Here is a 19,565-nt window from a genome sequence, read left to right as displayed (position 1 = left end):
CGGAAACCTTGTCAGCCTCCAATTCAACCTCCTACAAAAATAGGATGTCGTAATCCCCTTTGAATTAACTGCAAAAAAAAAAATGCTGTGATGGCTCCTAAGTCTGACACATTATTCAGTAGAAGAAAAAAAGCAGTTTTAAATAACCTCCCTCCTTTCACCTAGTTATGCCTTCTGGATTTCTGTCATGGATGTTTTGTTGCTTATGAAACGCGTTTCATGCCAGAGCCTTTTAACCTCAGCAGGCAATTTCTTTTAACTTTAACTTGCTGCTGCTTGCTTCACATTCAGCTCCACTCTACAAAGATTCTTTTATTGGTAATTTGATAAACGTGGTGGACAAATTTAGCCATTCAAAAGCAAAGGGTATCACCCAGAACTGCTAGAAACCTAAACTTTAAAAAGTTGGTTTTGGTTTTGCTAAATCAGATAACCTCAAGCTGGACACTTTGTGAGTATTGTGGAATGTGTAGGTGATGTAAAGGTGAGGAAACGTGCCAACTGTAAATGAAGATACACCGATGTGGTTATTGCTTACCACTGACAAAATGAAGTGTAGCTGCTTTTTAAAACCTTTCAAGCTGTATTACCAATAATGCTGCCCAGTATTTCACAAACATATTGTAATTACAAAGTCAATATTCAGATGTAGAGCCTGTTTGATAGAGTCTAACTGCAGCGGATACCCACACCCGACACAGATTACAGTGCCTTAAGGGTACAGAGCATCAGCAGCACAGCTGAAAATAATAAAGTCAACGGACAATTTCAATTGGCAAATGGTATGCTTAAATTTGGTCTGTTTTCTTTTGCTCTGTTGGCTTATTTTCATTATTAGTCTTTAGTTTGGGTTAGGTATCTGAAAGATAAACGTTCTTAAAACAACAAATCATGTATTTATTGTCCTTGCTTACCCAGAGTGGTTGAATAAACCCATGTGCATTGACAGACTGTGAAGTTGTGTCCATCAAAGTGAAGTTTGATGCAAACTGAGACAAATTTTGAGATGATTTTTGCATCAAAGATTTACCATGGAAAAGAATGTTCTGCCTGCATTGTTGCCCTTCTTCTCTCCCCTTTTTGACTTTTCAATTTCTGCCACCCAGAGGGAAAAAAAAAAAAAAATGTAGTGACCGCTTTCTGTGACACTGTTTTCCCGGTTTAACGTCATGCGCATGTGTTGCTGGACACACTCCCTTTTTCTGCAGGGTCAACACTATAAACGAACACAATGACACACATTTGCACTAGTGCGCTAATTGGGTCAGGACAGACGAGCTGTGTTCTTTACATCTGACCTAAGTTTCAAAATGTCTCCTGTTTTGTATGCATGCTTTTGAGATATTTATGCAACATCGGATGGATCGAAACGTACATCAAAATAAAAGGGTTTGTATCCAATAAGTGTGTTTTCTGTAAAGAGTTGAAAAACACACACACTCATAATTTTCTTCCTCTTCACAGCTTTGCACTACTTGTTGTTTGTGGAGGAGCTGTGGAAAAATGTTAAGGTTTATGATTAAAGTTCATGAATATCAATCATGAAGTTTATTCGTGTAACACATTCCTAGCTTTGAACAACATGGCAGTTCAAAGTGCTTTACATCATCAAAACACAAATATAGAAACACATTATGTAGTCAACAATATAAATCCCTTTAAAAGGTACTGCATAAATAGCATGTGCATTGTTTCTGCCGATCTGCAGGTTGTTATGCGAGTGGTTCGCCTTCTCCCCGACGGCCACAAGAGGAAGAAAGAGGTAGACCTGGCACTGGATTCCATCAGTGAGACCATGACCCCCATGCACTATCATCTGAGAGAGATGATCATCTCCATTTACAGACAGGTACACCCCGAAACATCCATGTTTACTTGAAATGTTACTAAAGAAGAAAAAAAGACAGGGACTTGCAAGTTAGACGTGGGTTTCAACAAAGGTTTAAACTGAGGATTAGAGTTTTTGCAGAGAGTTATCTTGTGAAAACACCTACGTTGCATTCTAATGTAGATTCCTTTTGCTCTTGGTGACAAGCAACAGTTTAGATGATTTATGTGCAGTTGCACAGGAAAACCTGTAGATGGCCTCAGGGCTACAAATTTATGTGTCCGCTGCTTTTTGTGGAAAATAAAAGCGACCCAACGCATCTCATCTCTGAAACTAAATGAAATTCCCTTGGATTAATGGAAAACAGTATAAAGGGGGCGGAGGGGGTGTGTGTGCAGGAAAAGATGAGGATTTTGGAGGTTGACCTGTTGGAAGTATTTTACTTTCAAGCTGATCATAGTTTAAACATTGTTACAGACCACATCATATCAGTGTCGGCTGCTTCCTTTGCCACAAACCTTGATACAACAAAGACATGCAAGAAGAGCCAAGAGAGAGAATAATTCAAAGATTCTGATCGTGAAAACATTCCTGGAAGCTGTTTCAAGGAGCTTTCATCTTGTGTTTTAATTATAAGAGTACAAAGAGAGCGAAAGCAGTTGAGGTTTTGATTTCTGTCTGAATTTTTATTTTTTTTTTTGTACCTTCACGTCTACAGCTCTGTTTAAGCCATTTGTAATGCAGACTAATCATGGTGCCTCTGTGCACCGTCAGCTGCCCTCGGCACACGGGAGGCGCCCGGTCCTGTCTCCACCGTATCAATGGGCCTCATTGTCCCATGAACTCTGTCGTTTTCTCTGCCTGTCACTTTCAGATACCAGGCTCCAGGAAAAAAGGGTGCCCTGTAAACTCTCGTTACAATTATTGCGACACTAATTACTTACTTAATTTTTTTTTTTTTTTTTTTTTTACTTACGTGTTTTTATTACATAATGAAAAGCTGATAGAGCTTAAAAATGGCTTTTTTTTGTAGATACAATGATTAATTTTAGACTTTAATGTCATTAAAAATTCTCCAAATGAAAGGTGTTAAATCTCATATTTTCATGCCTTTTGAGTGTCAGGCTGTTTTGGTTAAATAGTAAACATGAGTCATGACCAAAGACTTGAATCCAACAAGATGTAAATATTCCGTTGCATTTTTTTCTAGATATCCTGCAATGAAATGTCAGTAATTATTGATATTAGAAACATAGGCTATGTCTGTGAGAGCGCAGTCGACAAGAAGACGATTTTACCTGTTCTTTAAAACAAAAACTAAGTGGTAGAGAAGTTTAAAAGATTAGTGGGAAGCAGAGCTAGCATTGCTAAAACGGCAGGAAACTGTCATTTTTTTTCCCAATCCCATAACAGAAAGAAAGAGAAAGGCCAAAAAGATAAGACAGAAAAGCTACGCTGTACTTTGTTCAGCCTATCTATGCTGAAAGTGTTGCCCTCTCTGTCTCTCATGCAGCCTGGAGGAACTGCAGATATGTCGCAATATTTTTCCGAAGGACATATCCCTGAAGTTTTACAGACCTACCATATGTGGGTTTTCTCCCTAGTATTCAGAAAGTGATTTCATCCTTTACAGTGACATTGACAGCAGAAGAGAGGCTGCTTTGCCCCAAACAGTTGTCTGTTTTGATAAGACCTGTCAATCAACTCTGTGGTGTTCCAGGAAAGTCACTACGTTTATGAAGCAGGAGAACAACCTTTTTCTGTATGTTTCTGTCTGCACGATTCACTGCAACCGCATTGAAACATTTATTTCATGCAGTGATCCCAACTGCAGAAACTCCTGCTGGGAAAGAAAATGTTTGTCGCTTTTCAGACAAGCACTGCTGCTTCTGGGACACCTTCCGGTTTCAAGATTATTTTTAAATTGTCACAGTACAGACAATACATTTAAATATTTTCAGTGCCCAAGGTAATACTGACTGAATGTATAGTGGACGCTCGCCTATTCATGGTTCAGTATCTGTATTTGTATTTCTCCAGTCTGAACCATCAGCCTGGGCGATAAACAGTGCCAGATGTTGATAGAACTGGCAGGCAACAGCAGACCAAAAAGGGGGGAGAAATGAGGGGAAAAAAGTCTTACCCCCACAATAAACCCTCCCCCATCTAAAACTACCATCTTCTCCCAGTTTGACATTGGCTTAAGAGCCTTAAAATCTCTGCTGCCAACCAGACGTAAGACCACAACTCAGATACAACATCTAACACTTAAGTTAATGCAATAAAGGAACAGTTCACAGTTTCTGCACAGCTGCAGTTTTATTATTATTATTTTTTGTTATTGTTGACAGGCTTTTTAAAGTTTTGTTGATGTATGGTTATAGGTTTGGCATGGGATCTTAATTTAAGAATGGCTAGAATAATTTCCTCACCAGCTCTCAGTTGTCTTTCCTATTTGTTCGAGTCTTCCACTCCTCTCCAATCTTCTTGTTATATCTTCAGCCATCACCTTGTGTTTCTTATTGCAATACCACATTTCAACAAACAGTTATATTTCTGCTGCTTTTCCAGGACATCGTTTTGCTCAGTGTGCCCAGTGTTACCTTTCATTCCAATAGGCTGCGGTCTCTGTAGCCTTGACTGATTCATTTCCGAGCAGCATACACTCTCTGACCCGAGAATGTGATCGCTGAAGATCGCTGGCTTCTGCCCAGACCTTCAAGAAGCTACTGAAAGCAAAAGTGAGCTGCGCTTCAGAATTGGCCAGTCTCATCAACCTGAGCAGTAATCCTTTGCTGCTGGGTGAGAGCGGCTGCTAAAATCGTTTTTTTTTTTTTGTTTGTTTGTTTTTTTTTTGTTGCCTTTTGTCAAAAATGTGATGCTTTTCCACACAGGTGGTGAAAAACATACAGAATGAGAAAAGAGTGAGTGGTACTAACCTTGCTTCTCTTCTTTGTATGTGTGTGTGTCCAAAGAAAGGTGCTCATGGTTTGGATGGGGCAATGGAAAAATATTTTAAGATATGGAAGAATGACGTGTGCAGATTTTCTTGCATAAAGTTGATGAAAGTATTTAGACCAGAAAGACAGAGGAGCAACTAGGACCTCCAAGCTCACCGATGATCAGGATTTCGAAGCAAAAACAATGAAAAAGATGCACTATAACTGCATAGTTATAGTGCTTCCCTGTTCAACCTTTATGCTTTAGAATCCACCTTGATTCCTTGTCTTTCCTTGATGCAACTTGTAATATTTTGGCACAAATGTGTTGAAGCAAACATATTTTCAAATCCAGCAAAATACCAATATGCAAAACCAAGATAGTTATGTTATTTTCCACACACAACAACTTCCAAATGGAAGATCTGAAGGTATTTTTTCTCTAAACTTGATGATTTATTTCCATCTCTGGGTGTTTGTATTATCTTGTCATTTCTTTGCAACCAACAGTCCAAATCACTTTGAATAATCTACAAGTAATTTGTCTCCTTGGGAACGTTCTGAGGAAACCCTCACCTGATTTTGCATAATGACCTTATTGGATTTCTCATGTCATACATTTGTTGGTAGAATTTTTGTTTCCTTCAGTTTTTTTGTCTTTAAGCAGTAAATCTGAGTAAATTAGACGTGTAATTTCTAAGTACGTCGCTGTCTACGGTTACCACATGTAACCTGCAGAAATGCAATTTCTCCAGTTGCATTTTTGGAAAAGTTATAATAAAGAAATTTCATCACATTACTGTAGCACACAATCTGTTATTAACAGGTAAATTAGTAAAGACGAATTTAATATCAATGACAAAAGCATTTTAGCTGCATTCCAGCTAATTTCGACACCTTAAAAGCCACTTTGTGGATTCATCCCAAGATTATCCCTTGCTGCACAATTTTAGGGCATCGGTTTTCTAAAGTTATTGCTGTACTCTTTTCATTAGTTTTTTCTGTTCTGTATTTTTAGAACTATACATTTGCTCATTGAATCTTCATTGAGTCAGTACATTTGACCTTAATGAAGATCCATTTATACTTGTATATAAATATATTTAAAATTTAAAGGCTTTCTTTTGCCGTTTCAGTGTGCCAATAAATAACATTGTACTATAGATCTGTCCACAAACTCTCTTGCGTTAATCTTGCCCCATCTCTCTCAAAAAACGTTGTCTTTCTCTCTCTCATTTTAAAATTAAACTTTGTCTCTAAAGCAGCAACAGGCTGGCTGTATTCAAATGCTAATTTTATCTAATTTTATTTTACACAGTCTGTGTAGAGACAATTATGTTAATGTGCTTATTTGAGTTGCTCACTGGGAGATTTCTCATTGTCTTATGGTTTCTGCAGAAAGTAGAGCTTTATTAAAGTGAAAGAAAATTGAAACGCGGTTTCAGAATCTTCAGATTAGACGGAGAGTGTCCGTTGAGTCTGTAAACTCAGTTGGGTTTAGGTCTGAACTTTGGTCAAACAGGCTGTGCTAAAGCATCGTAGTGCTGATTTCTTGTTTAGGCGAAAGGTAAACCTCCAGTGCACTCTCAAGTCGTTTGCTGCCCCTAACAAGTTTCTTTTAGGATTGCTTTGTTTTTTAGCACCATTCATCTTCCTTTTTTTCTGATCAACCTCCTTTCCTCTGTTAAAGAAAACCTCCCCCCCCCACAGCATGACGCTGCTCTTGCCGTGTTGAGATGGTATGCTTGAAGTGATGTGCAGCGTAGCTTCCATCATACATTGTGTTTAGATTTTGTTCAGATTTTGTGTCATTTTATCAAAGCATCTTTATATATCTTCTGCTCCCCTTTTACATCCACAAGGCACTTCAAGTTCCAGTGTCTACTTTCTCTTTTTTTCCACAATCCATTTTACAATGACTAGTTTACTTTCTTCACCAGCCTTCTGCTTTTAGGTTTTCTTTTATAATCCTACAACGCCATTTCTCAAAATGGTGGTTCAAATTCATGCCAGCTAAAAAAATAAAATAAAAATTACCATAGACATCTGTTTCCAAAGACACGCAAGATAGTTAAATGCCACCCAGACTAGCTTTGGTGCTGTTATCTGTCAAATCCTATTGAGTCCCAAATCATTTCACTGAGAAAGGGTCACGTTTTTCTGCACCAGCTAATCTGCTACCTTTGAATACATTGAATCAGTAATATTTTAGAAGAAAATTGTACTGATCAAGTGACTTAATGCCAACCATAAGTGAACCAAAATGTGTGACCGCCAGGAGTTGCTCTAGGAATTGCATTTACATGGTGCCAAAGCTGAGACACTGTGTTCTATATGCAAGGTCGGTTGTGCAGCAGATGATGATTGCGCTAGCGATGCCCTCACTGCTCTCTTAAAGCCGGCGTGGTCAGACTAATGCTGACAAATCATTTTTTTTCCCTTCACACTTTTAGTATTTAGAATTATTTTATTATTTGAAGTCATTCTGGTAACAGAACCGGGTTGGAGAAGCAGTGTAGAACATTTATGCTGTATGTGTAAGTAATATTGTTATGAGGAGAGAGGCCCAGCTACATTATCAACAATCCTCAGTAAGACAGATATGCACATGTGCACACTGTTGAGAATAAATGATTCTGTGTTTTCCTTCTATCTCTTTTAGCTAGTTGTGCACATTAAGCTTTCACGTTCGAGGAGAAATGTTGTCACTCTTCTTTGTGAACCGGATTGTGATGTAAAAAAAAACAAAAAAAACAACCTATGTCTGAAGGTTCTTAGGAAGTTAATGCCACCCATGAGAGTACTGATTTCACTGTGTTTACGCACAACTCTGATCTGAACGGCCACAAGAGAACTCTGTTTGATAATGTCAGACAAGTACAAAAACATATAATTGCTTAACAGAAAACCAGCTTTACCCTAGTCTAATAAAAAAATACCACTGGGTCAAACTGTTTTACCTAACCATAGAGTTGCTAAGAAACAGAAAATAACGGTTTGTCATGAAGACGAGTCAAGGTTCAGATTGAGATCTAAAATATTAACTATCTAATTGGCTGCAGTTGCCTTTCATGCCATTTTTCTGCCTGCGTAGGGCTTGCATTCCCCAAATAATTTGTTTCTTGATAGTTTACTGAATGATTGATTAGAAAATGGAGTCTCCAAGAGTTATTTTGCCAGGCATACGTTTGTACAAAATGTACCATAATTTGTGAGGTTAATGTGGGCGGATATTCCAGTCTTGTGTGTAGGCAAAGTTGATTTTCCCCGTCTGCTTCTGTGGCGTTTGTAATCTCCGTTCACCTGACATGCCATGTATTCACGTTTGTTTTCTGCTTTCAATCACTCTTTTGAGCCCAAAGTCTATCGAGCTTTTGTTGGGTTATTTCTTTCTCATTTGCCAAGCCTTTGGTCATTTTAATGCTTGACTTCTGTCCCATTGTTAATAGTTTACTTAACTATTACAGGAATATTGGATCTGTTTCCTGGCAGAGATTAATGAAACTTATGTGAGAGGGCTTCAGAGTTGTGCCTGGATGAACTGCCTGTATTGAGCACTTTATGTACAATGTTTGGATTTAGATGCCTTGCCTCTAAAATCCACCTCAGCTTTAACGTCATGATTTAATCAGCACAGTGTGGCTGGAAAAAGACAGAGGCCTGGAATCTGCAGAAACCATTAGCAGAAAGGCATCTTCATCTCTGTCTTTTACCGGCTGCTTCATGGCTTCTCTGGGCCTTTAAAAAGGAGTTTTGGGCACCATCTTGATCCATAAAGATCAGCTTTTGAAATTAAGGCCAGATGATGTATAACTTAGCTTTTCATCAAGCCTCCAGGGGGAAATTTGGTGGCTTGCTTTGTGTCAAAAAAAAAAATGAATATGCAAAAATCTATTCTCAGAAAATATATGTATACAAATATAATATTAAGTAACTTGATCTTAACATCTGAAAACTAAAGAAAAAAATTTGAATGTTGCAAAAGAAAGGCTATAATAAAAATATTTTCAGTGACTTTTGCTGTAGAGAGTAATGCTTGCTGGATTAAAAAAAAAAAAAAAACATGGGGAAAAAATGACCAAAATTCTGCTGCTCCTTGTATTAAAGCAGCTCAGATGATGACTAAATGATGATAAGATAATACAGAAAGATTGTATTTTTTCCACTATTGTTCGCTGTTCACAGTGTTGCAATAAAACCAATATTATTTCTACTACCTCATCTAAATAAACTGATGTATTAAAAATGACCAATTTTGTGTTTTGAATTACAAAATATTTTAATCCCTTAATTTGAAACTGTCAGTGAGATGTTCTAATCTACAGTATGTTGCTCTTCCTAAAAAACCATATAGTTACACTTTAAGGTTGTGTCTTGAAGCAAAATGCCAAACATAGAGGGATGGATGTATGGGTTCAGTTTACAATAAAGAATTGAAATAAAAATAGTTTTCCATATCTATTTGCTTATTCTTATTCAGGCATGGAAAATACTCACATTCCAGAATTGTTCACACTTCTGTACGGATTCTGTATTCTTGCCAATAATATAAAATAAAGCAAGCAAAGTTTAAATAAGCTACTGACAGATTTTGAATTAGATTCACTTAATGAGATTACCTGGAAAGCAACATGTGTACCATAGTGAGATGTCTGTAAAATTTTTTTTCTTTTTTTGAGAAGCAATGTATGGCTGCCTGTCCACCCTCAGCAAGCTTTAGTTTGATTTAGGATTTGAGTAGGAGCTGTTCTTGTTGAATCCAATGAATAGGTGTTTGTGCAAAGCTGTGTGGGAAGGGCCAATATAGGTTGGCCTTTTTACCTCTGCAACCCCATCAGCTGGTAATTGACACCATATGTCAAACAGTCAGAGAACTCCATAATATGCACCTCTTATTTTAGCACTCAGCCTCTGGAGTAGTTAAACGGGAAATGGGAAAACAAAAGTGAAAATTTAAGATATTGCATAAAAAAAATAAATGAAATAAGCACAACTTACCATCACTTGTCATCTGTAGTGCTCACAGAAAGCCGAGAGAAAGATCTGTAGGTTTCGTAGACGTTCACTTTGCAGAGTCAGAGCTTTGTTAGTTTATAAATTGCAGGATTTTGTTTACCCAGATAAGTGAAACAATCACATCCCCTGGGATGTTATGTAGGGGATACTCTGGGAAATGTGAGGTTTCAGACTCTTTTCTCAGAGCATAAATGTCAGACTCATTTACACTATGCACTGAACTCTGTTGTTCACTGCTATTATGAGCAGATTTTTTTTTTGGATCCAACAGCATGATAAAATTGTTGATTAAATGTGAAAATAGATCCACATAAAGATGTCTGTTGATGTCTGAATGTGGTTGAATTGTGGTTTGGGTTGATCAGATGGAAGCCTGTCACGACTGCTTCGTCGCTGAAAGGAGTTACAAGTTTTAACCAATTTTTCTGAACTGGCCAACCATAGATTAAAAAAAAAATAAAAAATGAGAGAAAAAAACAGCATGTCCATGGATACAAAGTGTTTGGATTTTTTGGATACCTCTCCTGCTTTTTAAGGTAGGGTTAAATATGTCAGATTGCAAGGCCACATCCTCCTGTGCACCACCATATTTTCAATCAGATTCAGATCTGGGTTCTGCACGGGCCATTCCAACAGTTCCTCTAGAAAAGTCATTCTTTTGTCAACTTTGATGTAGTTTTTGGTTGTAGTGACACTGAAAGAAGTTCTTCTTCAGTTTTCTTTGAGAAGCCTCAAGGTTTTACGTCAACGTTCACTGGTATTTAGAGGAAGGTGTTTCAATCAGTTTCCGGGAAAGTAACTCTTCTCTGCATACTTGACGCTAAATGTTTGTATCGTTTTTACAAATTCAGATCACTTTTTGTTGCATCATGCAGTTAATGTGCCGACTTCTCCCAACCAGTCCACTTCACCCTCTCATTTTACCACTGTCCCATTGTAATTGATTGTATGTCTGCGTTGCCAGCGAGCATTCCTGAATTCTCTAAAATAGGACATGATTGGTCTGGCTTCTCTCTCAGCTATGGCTGGGGAGATCTCAGGATGTTCATTATCACACCTCAGACGCCGCTCCTTTTTCTTCTTGAAGGCCAGATGGGATGAGAGGACACTGACCTTTGCTGTCCTTTCATGTATTTTATCACATGAGGAGAAATTTGTTCTTCTTTACCAATAAAGCTTTACAGGAGTGATAACGACTAACTCCCTCTCCGCTTGGTTTTCAACTGTAACGTATGGAAGTGAGTTTCTACACATTGCACCCAGTGTAAGACTGCCCCAGTACTTCAGAAATGTAGAAAATCTTTCCTGACATCCTTTTCTAAAGGCAATTCTAAAAATGCTCAGGAGAGCACTCACCCTCACATGTGGCTCTCTCTTCTTGTGGGTGGACAGATGGTCGCTTTCAGATTTAGAGTTCAACAGATTGTTGGAGGTGTGAATCATGTAATCTCTTCAAGCTAATCACTTTCATTTGTTTCTTAAGGTGTTTGTGTTAAAGCACTGCAACAAATTGTTTTGCTTTTTTTAATGGGCTAAACATTAAAAATGTCCCCCAAAAAAAAAACAGTAGGGGTGCAAGGTGCACATGGTAATCAGGTTCATCAGTGTTCACCGTTTCCTTTTTAGTTGTAAAACGAGGAATAACTACCTAAGTGTGTAACATCTCTTTTCCTCTTTTCCTTTAATAAAACATCAACAACTTTACACAGTGCACACATTGTCTGCCTGGGTGAAGTTTCTCCTCCACTCTAACACATGCTTTGGAATCTGGGAATGGAAAGGAAACTCTTCTTACTCCCACTTCCTCTGCTGTCATTTAACTCTGGAATGATAGTATTGTGATGTTCTGTGGACATTTAAAGTTGGTTCTCAACCCAATTTCTTTATATGTGGCACTCATTCTGCTCACTGCTAGAGGACAGAATTGAATGCTCTCAAAAAGAGTTTCTTCCTATGATATTCTGTGAACATGGATTCTTTTAGGTGAAACTATTAGTTCTTGAGAAATTCCATAGGTACTGTTAGTGCGTCGTACACTTTTGTCCCTTTGCATTTTTTTTAATCCAAACCGATACTAACAGTATCACCACTTGGTAATGTAACGACACAGTTACTGCTTCTCCCAATTAAATGTTTCACATCATTTGACAAATGTTAAGATAAGACAAAAATAACCTGAGTAAATGCAAAACATAGTGTTTAGATTATGATTTTATTAGTGACCAATATATTTTCAAATCACCATAGATCCATTTGAAAATATATTGGTCTCCCTTGAGCTAATTGTGATCAACTGTGTTTTCTGGTTGATTTCACGTCTACCCTACAGAATCAAGAAATCAGAAGAAAAAAAAATACTGTCAGAAAACATGAATTAGACTATATTATCAAAAAGAAACTTTTATAATAGGTGAAAAACAAAATAATATCTATCACTTTGACCTGAAGGTGGGTGCCCTGTTACTTGTGGCATAAATTCAGTTCAGATGTGAGATGATCTTAAATGGATGCTTATGCTTGCAATGCTCACTTCTCAGAGGAATTTAGACCAATTAATCCATCGTGAGTAAGTTGGGATTGTACTCGGTGAGTAACCCATGCATGTACTGGGAGAATATGCTGACTCCATGCTGAACCTCCCCAGGCTGAGATTTGAACCCGGGATTTGTTTGCTGCCAACTTAGCAGCATTGCTAGCAACTGCTCCACTGTGCAGCCTTTTTTTTTTTTTTTTTTCCTACTGAGTAACAAAGCCAGTAAGTCGTCTGGTCTTTTAATAACAATGTTCTAACACAAAGAGGGATGATGGACCCTTTAACTCTAGGCCTCAGATTTCTCTAGGCTTCAATCAGTATGAAAAAAAGAAAAGGGGAGGGAAAAAAAAGAATGTCACTGACTCAACAAACTAATGAAGACTTGCCTTCAGCTTCCAACAACCTGTAATCAAAGAGCAGTCCAGTTGCTGACCTTGCTTTTTTTTTTTTTTCAAATTGGCGCGTATGCAATCCAGTGAAGCCTCAGAGAATTTCGAACAGAAAGCCTTAAAAATATTCACTGTTGCGTTTTGTTTCAGGAAACCGATTTTTAGATCATATATTTATTTTATGCTTTCAGACTTTGTAGATCTCATTCAGTCTTGAGTTTGAAGCATTTTTCCCTCACCTGTCTAGGCTCTGACCTGGTCACATAAAAGTGTTATTATCCTGTCTTTTAAATAACAACCAAGGGAATTATTGGAGCATCTTGTACTTTGGATAATTGCACAGTTGTGCTGCTGATCATAGGGTTATGAAGTGAAAATTTTGATTAGCATTTATGCCAAGAGTGTCCTTGTATCTATGTTTATTTTAAAACACTGACGTATTATGAAGAGTGGTTTGTTCTGCTGGTTACCCTGTCTGTTTGCTGGCTGTTTTACTAGACAGCCTGTATGTCGAGCTAGATGTTTGCTTTGCTGGCAGAGCATATCGATGAAACTGTAACTGCAATCTATTTACTACAAATTTTATCCCGCTTCCAAATGTTTTGCCTGTTGTGTCAACAGTAAGACACAAATTCAGAGTTTTTCATATTTCGTTTTTTTTTTTTTTCCATTCATGGTTTCCCGTTGGTCCATAATGTTCATTTGAGAGTCCTGTTCACTTTTATTCCAAAATAGGCCAATGAATTACCTACATGTGGCTACTTGACACACTGTGGAAAAAATACATAAATTGAAACCTGCAAAGTTGATGAAAGGGAAATGGCCTTGTTTGATTTTCTTGTTAAAATATTTTTAACAAGAAAACATGATTAGTATTAAAGGATAAAAGTGTCTATATTGTCATAAGACTAGCAAAGGACGAGTTGTTTACTTAAATAAAACCAGTGTAGGTCGCCCTCTTATTTTTTTTATCTCAAGTACTTCCAAAACATTTTGTAGGTCAAGTATGTTTTGCTTGGTACAGGTCCTTCACAGGAGCTCTTGGCTTTTATTTCACTAGATTGTGCTCACAATAAACTCTTAGAAAGAGACCTCTAGAAGCCAGCCTTGTACACCTTGAAGTTTTGACAGAAGTATGCACAACCACTTATATATGAACTTGTTTTTTATGTTGTTTTTTTTTTTTTTTAGATCAAACCTGAGAAGACAGAGAAGGAGTGTAAGCAGCAGCTGCTCAGGAGCCTGCAGTTCCTGGAGCGCTACATTTACCTCATCCTCTTTAACACATACCTGCATCTGGAGAAGAAGGACTCCTGGCATCGCTCCTTCTCCGTCTGGATGGAACAGGTAAATCAGCCTCTTACATCATACTTTCATTTGTGTGGATTAAAAAAAGACATACATTATCCTAGTGTATAATAATAGAGCGTAATGGCTGTCTTTTATGTTATCCAGTATTTTTGCTAACATATTGCAGTAGTCAGCATCAACATCAGTAGATGTTTTATGCTTGGAATGAAGAGAGAATGATTTTACAGGCGGACAAAATTACGTTCAATGCGATTAAAAATAGATGAAAATCTTCCTTTGGGGTCAAAGTTTTTTTGTTTTTTTTTCTTTTGAAGCACTTCTATTATTATTCATTGTGAGAATGGCTGTAGAAACATGCCCCTGAAGCCCTGGAATGTTTTAAAATCGCCCAGCAGAAGACTTCCTGTGTTTTTTCTTTTTCCTTTTCTTCTTAAAAGATGGATTAAAAAAACAGGAATCCAAAATAGAATGGAATGACTGCTGTGAAAACAATTGCCACAGAAATATGCACAGTCATTCATGCCATTTTCTTCCTGTTATGAATAGCAAATATATGTGGTGCATTAGGGTGGCTGTAATTGCCCAGTTATGCCATGAAAAGAATGCAGGGTTTTTTGCAACGAAGAGGAATATTCTGCTGGGAAAGCCAGTTACTATAATAATTTCAAAAATCATCCTCAGAACATGAATCTGAAAACCTTTCATTTTCGCAGCTGTTTCTACATTCATGTGAATAAAGGTACGAGTAATATGCTGCTTTGAGTTGTGTGTGTGAGTATCTGCACTGCTGCTTGCCTTAACAAGAGGTAGAAAAACCAAACATTCGCTATTCGCAGCTGTTGACTGGGAATAAAACGTTGTAATAATGCAGTATAAAATAATTTCCTCTCACAGTTATTAAACGTTTTCTGTCAGTGGGCCTTTGATTTTGTTAGCGCAATATCTGTCCAATGAACCTACTGTCAGTCTGCAGGACATCTTTGCAAAACCTGTGATCAGGAGATGGAAGACCATCTGAAATGAGTTTGCAATTTTAGTAGTCTGACGTCAGTTTCAGAATGAACATTTTGTAACAAAGAGGCATTTTTAGAACAATATAAAGATGTATAACTCCAAAATAACTGCCTAATATTTGATGCTTTTGTCATGGAGTGTGGGAAGACATGTAAATGTTGAAAGCCACTAAGGAAACTTTGATCACCTCAGATTGAAACCCATGGAAACTATTTAAAAACCTTTTACAACTTAAATAGTGGTCAGAACCTGCTGTTCAGAAGAACTGTTGCATTATTTAAATCTAATTCTTATGATGGCTGGACACTCAGCAGCATAATTATCATGGCAGATGTACAAGCTGTCTCTTTTTTAATAATGGAGAAAATATTAACTTGCAGAACTTACATTGATTACTTCTGACTTCACCTGTTTTCAACCCTGTACTCTGTTAATACATGCACATCCATTGTGCATGTATTAACATGCACAATGGATGTGCATGTTAATACACATGCACATCGTGCATGGATGCATGTATTAACATGCATCCATGCACGATGGATGCATGTTAATACATGCATCCATTGTGCATGTATTAACAGGAAAGGATGCAGAGATTACACTTAAAAGTCATCTTTCCTTTTGAGTTGTTTCATGCTGATGTAAATGGCAAAAATAAACACCATTAAGGATTTATTGCAATAATGTTTTGTTTCGTTTTATAAGCACGTAAAGTAACCCTGAATTTGAACTTGAATGCAAATCAAGAAATCCTTTCCTGTTTCAGTGGTTTTTCTCCAAAATAACTCGTTTCTATTTTTTACTGCCTGCACTTTATACTTGTGTTGGCTGTAAAAAGGATTTTCCAGGCACTAATGTGCTGAATTAATCAGATTTAAAGTTCACCTGAGCCAAACAGGTTTGATGAATTTGATCTTTCTGTGTTTTCTGTTGAAGCTACAATTGCAAAAGAGCTCATTTGAATGTGCAAAAGAACCCACATCTGGTGGGTTTTGATTTGATGAAATGTGATGAGTAAAATGTCCCCTCTGAAACTCTGCTGCATCAGAGAGGAGCAACTTTGCTAACTTTAAGCTCCGCTTTACTCTAAATATAACATGATGCAGTTCCCATGGTTCTGTACGTCAGTTTGTGATTGGTTGAGGAACTCTGGTCGACTTCGTCTGGACAGAAGTGTAAGTGTGAATAGAAGAGCAGTCTTACGTCCAAATAAAAAATAAAAACGTGTAGCAGCCAAATTTGATCAAGTCAACAGAGTGGTGAGATAGATTCTTTTAATAAATATTATTTCAAAGGGGCACTGTTTTCTGGACACATAGCGCCATTGTATGGCACAATCAAGCAATTATGTTAACTTTAGTTATTTGCTGAAACTGTAGGATACAAAATAGATTTTTGATTGTACTTCCGCTCTCTCACTTAGTGAGGCATCTACATGCAAAGCACTGATGTTCCTATCTTTTCCAATAAATTATTAAATGAAATCTTATTTTTAAACCGCAGATATTTGTTTGAACCAGTATGTCCGCAGACATTTGGACTGACAAGCAGCTTTGATTTGACTGTCATTAGTATAAAGAACAATATTCTGACAAACAACATCTGTATTCTGATGCCTTTAGTGGCCCAGTTGCAGCACTCTGGCAGCCACCCAATTATTCTGACCCAGCCAACCCTGCGGCGCAATCACTAGCCTATCATCAGTGACCGTGGCTGGATCTGTAATGACAAACGGCCAGCGCTGAGGGCAGCGGTCGCGGGTCGTCTCCACCACTGGTCGTGTTTTTTGGAGCCGTGGTTACACAACCTCTCAGGCCTGAACTGGCACAGTCTGTCCTTCGCTCTACATTGGTTGTGCTGTACATGTGGGAACTAATTTGATTTCTGTGCCCACTAAAAGCAGGAGTGCCGGGTTTCCAATCATGGCAGGTGATACTAGGTTAGTGATGTGCTTGGCTATTTTTTGTTTTGCTCAGAACATGTCAGTGGGAGGCAGGAATCTAATACTGGAAACACAAGCAAACATTACAATCAGTCACATTAGATATAAAACCATTATAGCTTTTTTACTTTACTTTTGTGTTATTAGCAGCAACAGCAACAAGATTTACATCAGTCTTGAAAGATTGAACGTACATATGCATGTCCCCCCTAATATGTTGGGGATAAATAGTTCGACATTTGCCCTTGCTTTTTGAAATGACATGGAAAAGCTAAAAGTGCCCATACATCATCAGTCCTTAAAGTACAACCAGAGGAAAAATTTCTTGAAAGTTATAGATATTAAAATCCATGTTTGCTAATCCAGAATGTTGGCTTTAGCACAATAGAGGGACCTGTGTACAGTGCATACCTTAGATGCCTGCATGAGGGTGCCCTATCAGTCACTCCAGCTGTTTCGATGTGTGCCACAGAGGCTTCACTGTCCCTCTGCGCCGACCTGGTATGTGCCGCCTTTGAGATCGCCGAGTGTGGGAAAGACCGGTGCCTCCCTGCCTCCCCTCCCATCAATCCAGCACCACAGCTCTGGCGTCATGAGTATTGGCGTTAGTGATTGTTGCATTGCAGCACGAAAGACCTCGATCCGACTGCTCTGCTTATCGTCAATGCAACAAGATCGTTACCACAAGCCGATGATTTTGAAACCATTTTACTCATACAAAGCCACAGAGGGTGAGGTAATTTACCACCACAGATCAGATAGTTTCTATTTGTTTGTTTTTTGTTATGTTACGCTGAGCAGGCACAATTTCATGCTTCATTTTTTAGGCTACATGCACACAGGCCTGTTTTTATTTTTATTTTTTATAAACCAAAACATCACCAAGAGCGTCCATGTGAACCTTCAAAATGTCCATTATATTTATAGGTTAAAAATAAACAGAACTCAGACAAAATAAAAACAACATCCCAAGTCATTTCTGTAAGTAGTAACTCAGTGGGATGCAGCCATAGTTTCTGGGCATCACCATCTACATTTAGCTCCTTCAATTTTACCATTAACTTTCTCCAAACACCCCAAAAGCATGATGCTTACACCAACATGTATTACTCTGTAAGTGTTTGGTTTCTGCCACACACAGCTTTGTGCATGTTTCATTTTTCTCTCATTTGAGCAGAGCGCTGTCTGTCTCCTTAACCGTCAGTTAATTCCATTGATGCCAGCAGGATGCAACGTGTCAAAATACGGAAAAGCTGAATCCTTTTGGAAGAAACTATTGGATTACTAAGTCATTGCTTTTTACCGTGTTTTGGAAGTGATTGTTTCATTCTGGCCTTATTTGCTCTGTTGGCATCACAATTAGTTTTGCAGTGTAATGTCAGGTTAAACTGACAAGAGTAGTTATTTTCCAAGAGGGAGTAAACCTTTCCTGCCTGATTATCTGGCACCAAGGATGTACAAGACATATTTTTTCAAAACTGGGTATTCTTCTTGACAATCCTTCAGAGGATGTCAACACCCTCTGCGCTGATTCTCAAGAGATTGCACGTAATCACGGCTCACCGGAGCCCTCCAACATCCTCCTTTTTTTCTGGCCTCTTCCTCACAAATTACCCTCCCAGTCTTCTGATTTTTCACACATCCATTATTTAGACAGCCTGAATGTGGAGGGGATGAGTCAGGTTGCCCTAGTGAACAGCTAAACAGCTAAACCGCGGCGTCTCAAAGGAATCACATCGACTGACTATAATAGTTCAGCTGCACCAAGTCATCAGAAAGGTCGTTAAACAGACGTGTCAGCTTTCCAGGAACACATCACATGGAAGCATGGATGCCGCGACAAGGAATGCTGCTGAATGGATGACTTATAAACAGCTGCTTTAAAGATTAAAAAAAGAACTGCGTGTAAAACCCTTTATTTATGCTTTTCTTTGAAGAGAGCGACAAAACGATTGCAACTAGCTCGACCTCCTTTGCAACAAAAGGCACAGTGCTGTCCAAAATTTGCAGGCTCAGACGAACAGGGAGGAGTTAACTTGGCAGAGTTTCGGCCACTTTACCTCCAGAATGTCTTCGTTCAATTCTGACTCCGTACTGGAACGTTAAAATATGCAAAGTAAAATTTGTAACAGTACCTTACTTTCCCCTGCATGCTGTTTTCCTATTTCTGTTATTGAATGCTGAATCTTCTGCTGCAGGGTAAACTCGGCAAGCTGAATCTCTTCCAATGAACCGTTCAACCTTTAAAGATGCTTCCAGGGAAGTCTGAAACGGCTGGGTTTTGGACAGATTTGTTGGGATTGTTGGGCTTTTCCGGTTGGTGCTTCCCGTTAATCGCGAGGTGTTTGACATCCACAGCAAACCGTGACTCAGCGTGGCTAGTGGACTAATATGAACAGTGAACTCTCTACATAAAAACTCACAGCTTACTGTAAATTTAATCTACGTTTTTTTCAGCTTAAATTACAAAACTGCAAGAATTGAACACCTCAGGAGCAACAACATCCATGCAGGCAGATTTCTGACCTGCTTTCTCCTGCTGCTTATAGGTCTCATAGACAGAATCACAGAATTTTTTTCTCGTCTCATC

The 19,565-nt window shown here is 38.2% G+C and overlaps 1 protein-coding gene across 4 annotated transcripts in view; it reads left to right on the top strand.

The window, feature by feature from the left end:
* The window catches only part of pald1a (phosphatase domain containing paladin 1a), a 46,149-nt gene that overhangs the window by 23,069 nt on the left and 3,515 nt on the right, over positions 1-19,565 (top strand). For all 4 annotated transcript variants that reach the window (XM_088001002.1, XM_088001003.1, XM_088001000.1 and 1 more), the window contains exons 18-19: positions 1,709-1,849; positions 13,897-14,052. In XM_088001002.1, coding sequence (XP_087857128.1) covers positions 1,709-1,849; positions 13,897-14,052 — 297 coding nt within the window. The remainder of the gene's footprint in view (positions 1-1,708; positions 1,850-13,896; positions 14,053-19,565) is intronic.

This window comes from Poecilia mexicana, unplaced genomic scaffold, assembly GCF_051168715.1.
Source record: "Poecilia mexicana isolate PSO_F unplaced genomic scaffold, ASM5116871v1 scaffold_19, whole genome shotgun sequence".
NCBI lineage: Eukaryota > Metazoa > Chordata > Actinopteri > Cyprinodontiformes > Poeciliidae > Poecilia > Poecilia mexicana.
The sequence above is the reverse complement of the archived record's forward strand: the minus strand, read 5'-3'. Positions and strand labels throughout refer to the sequence as shown.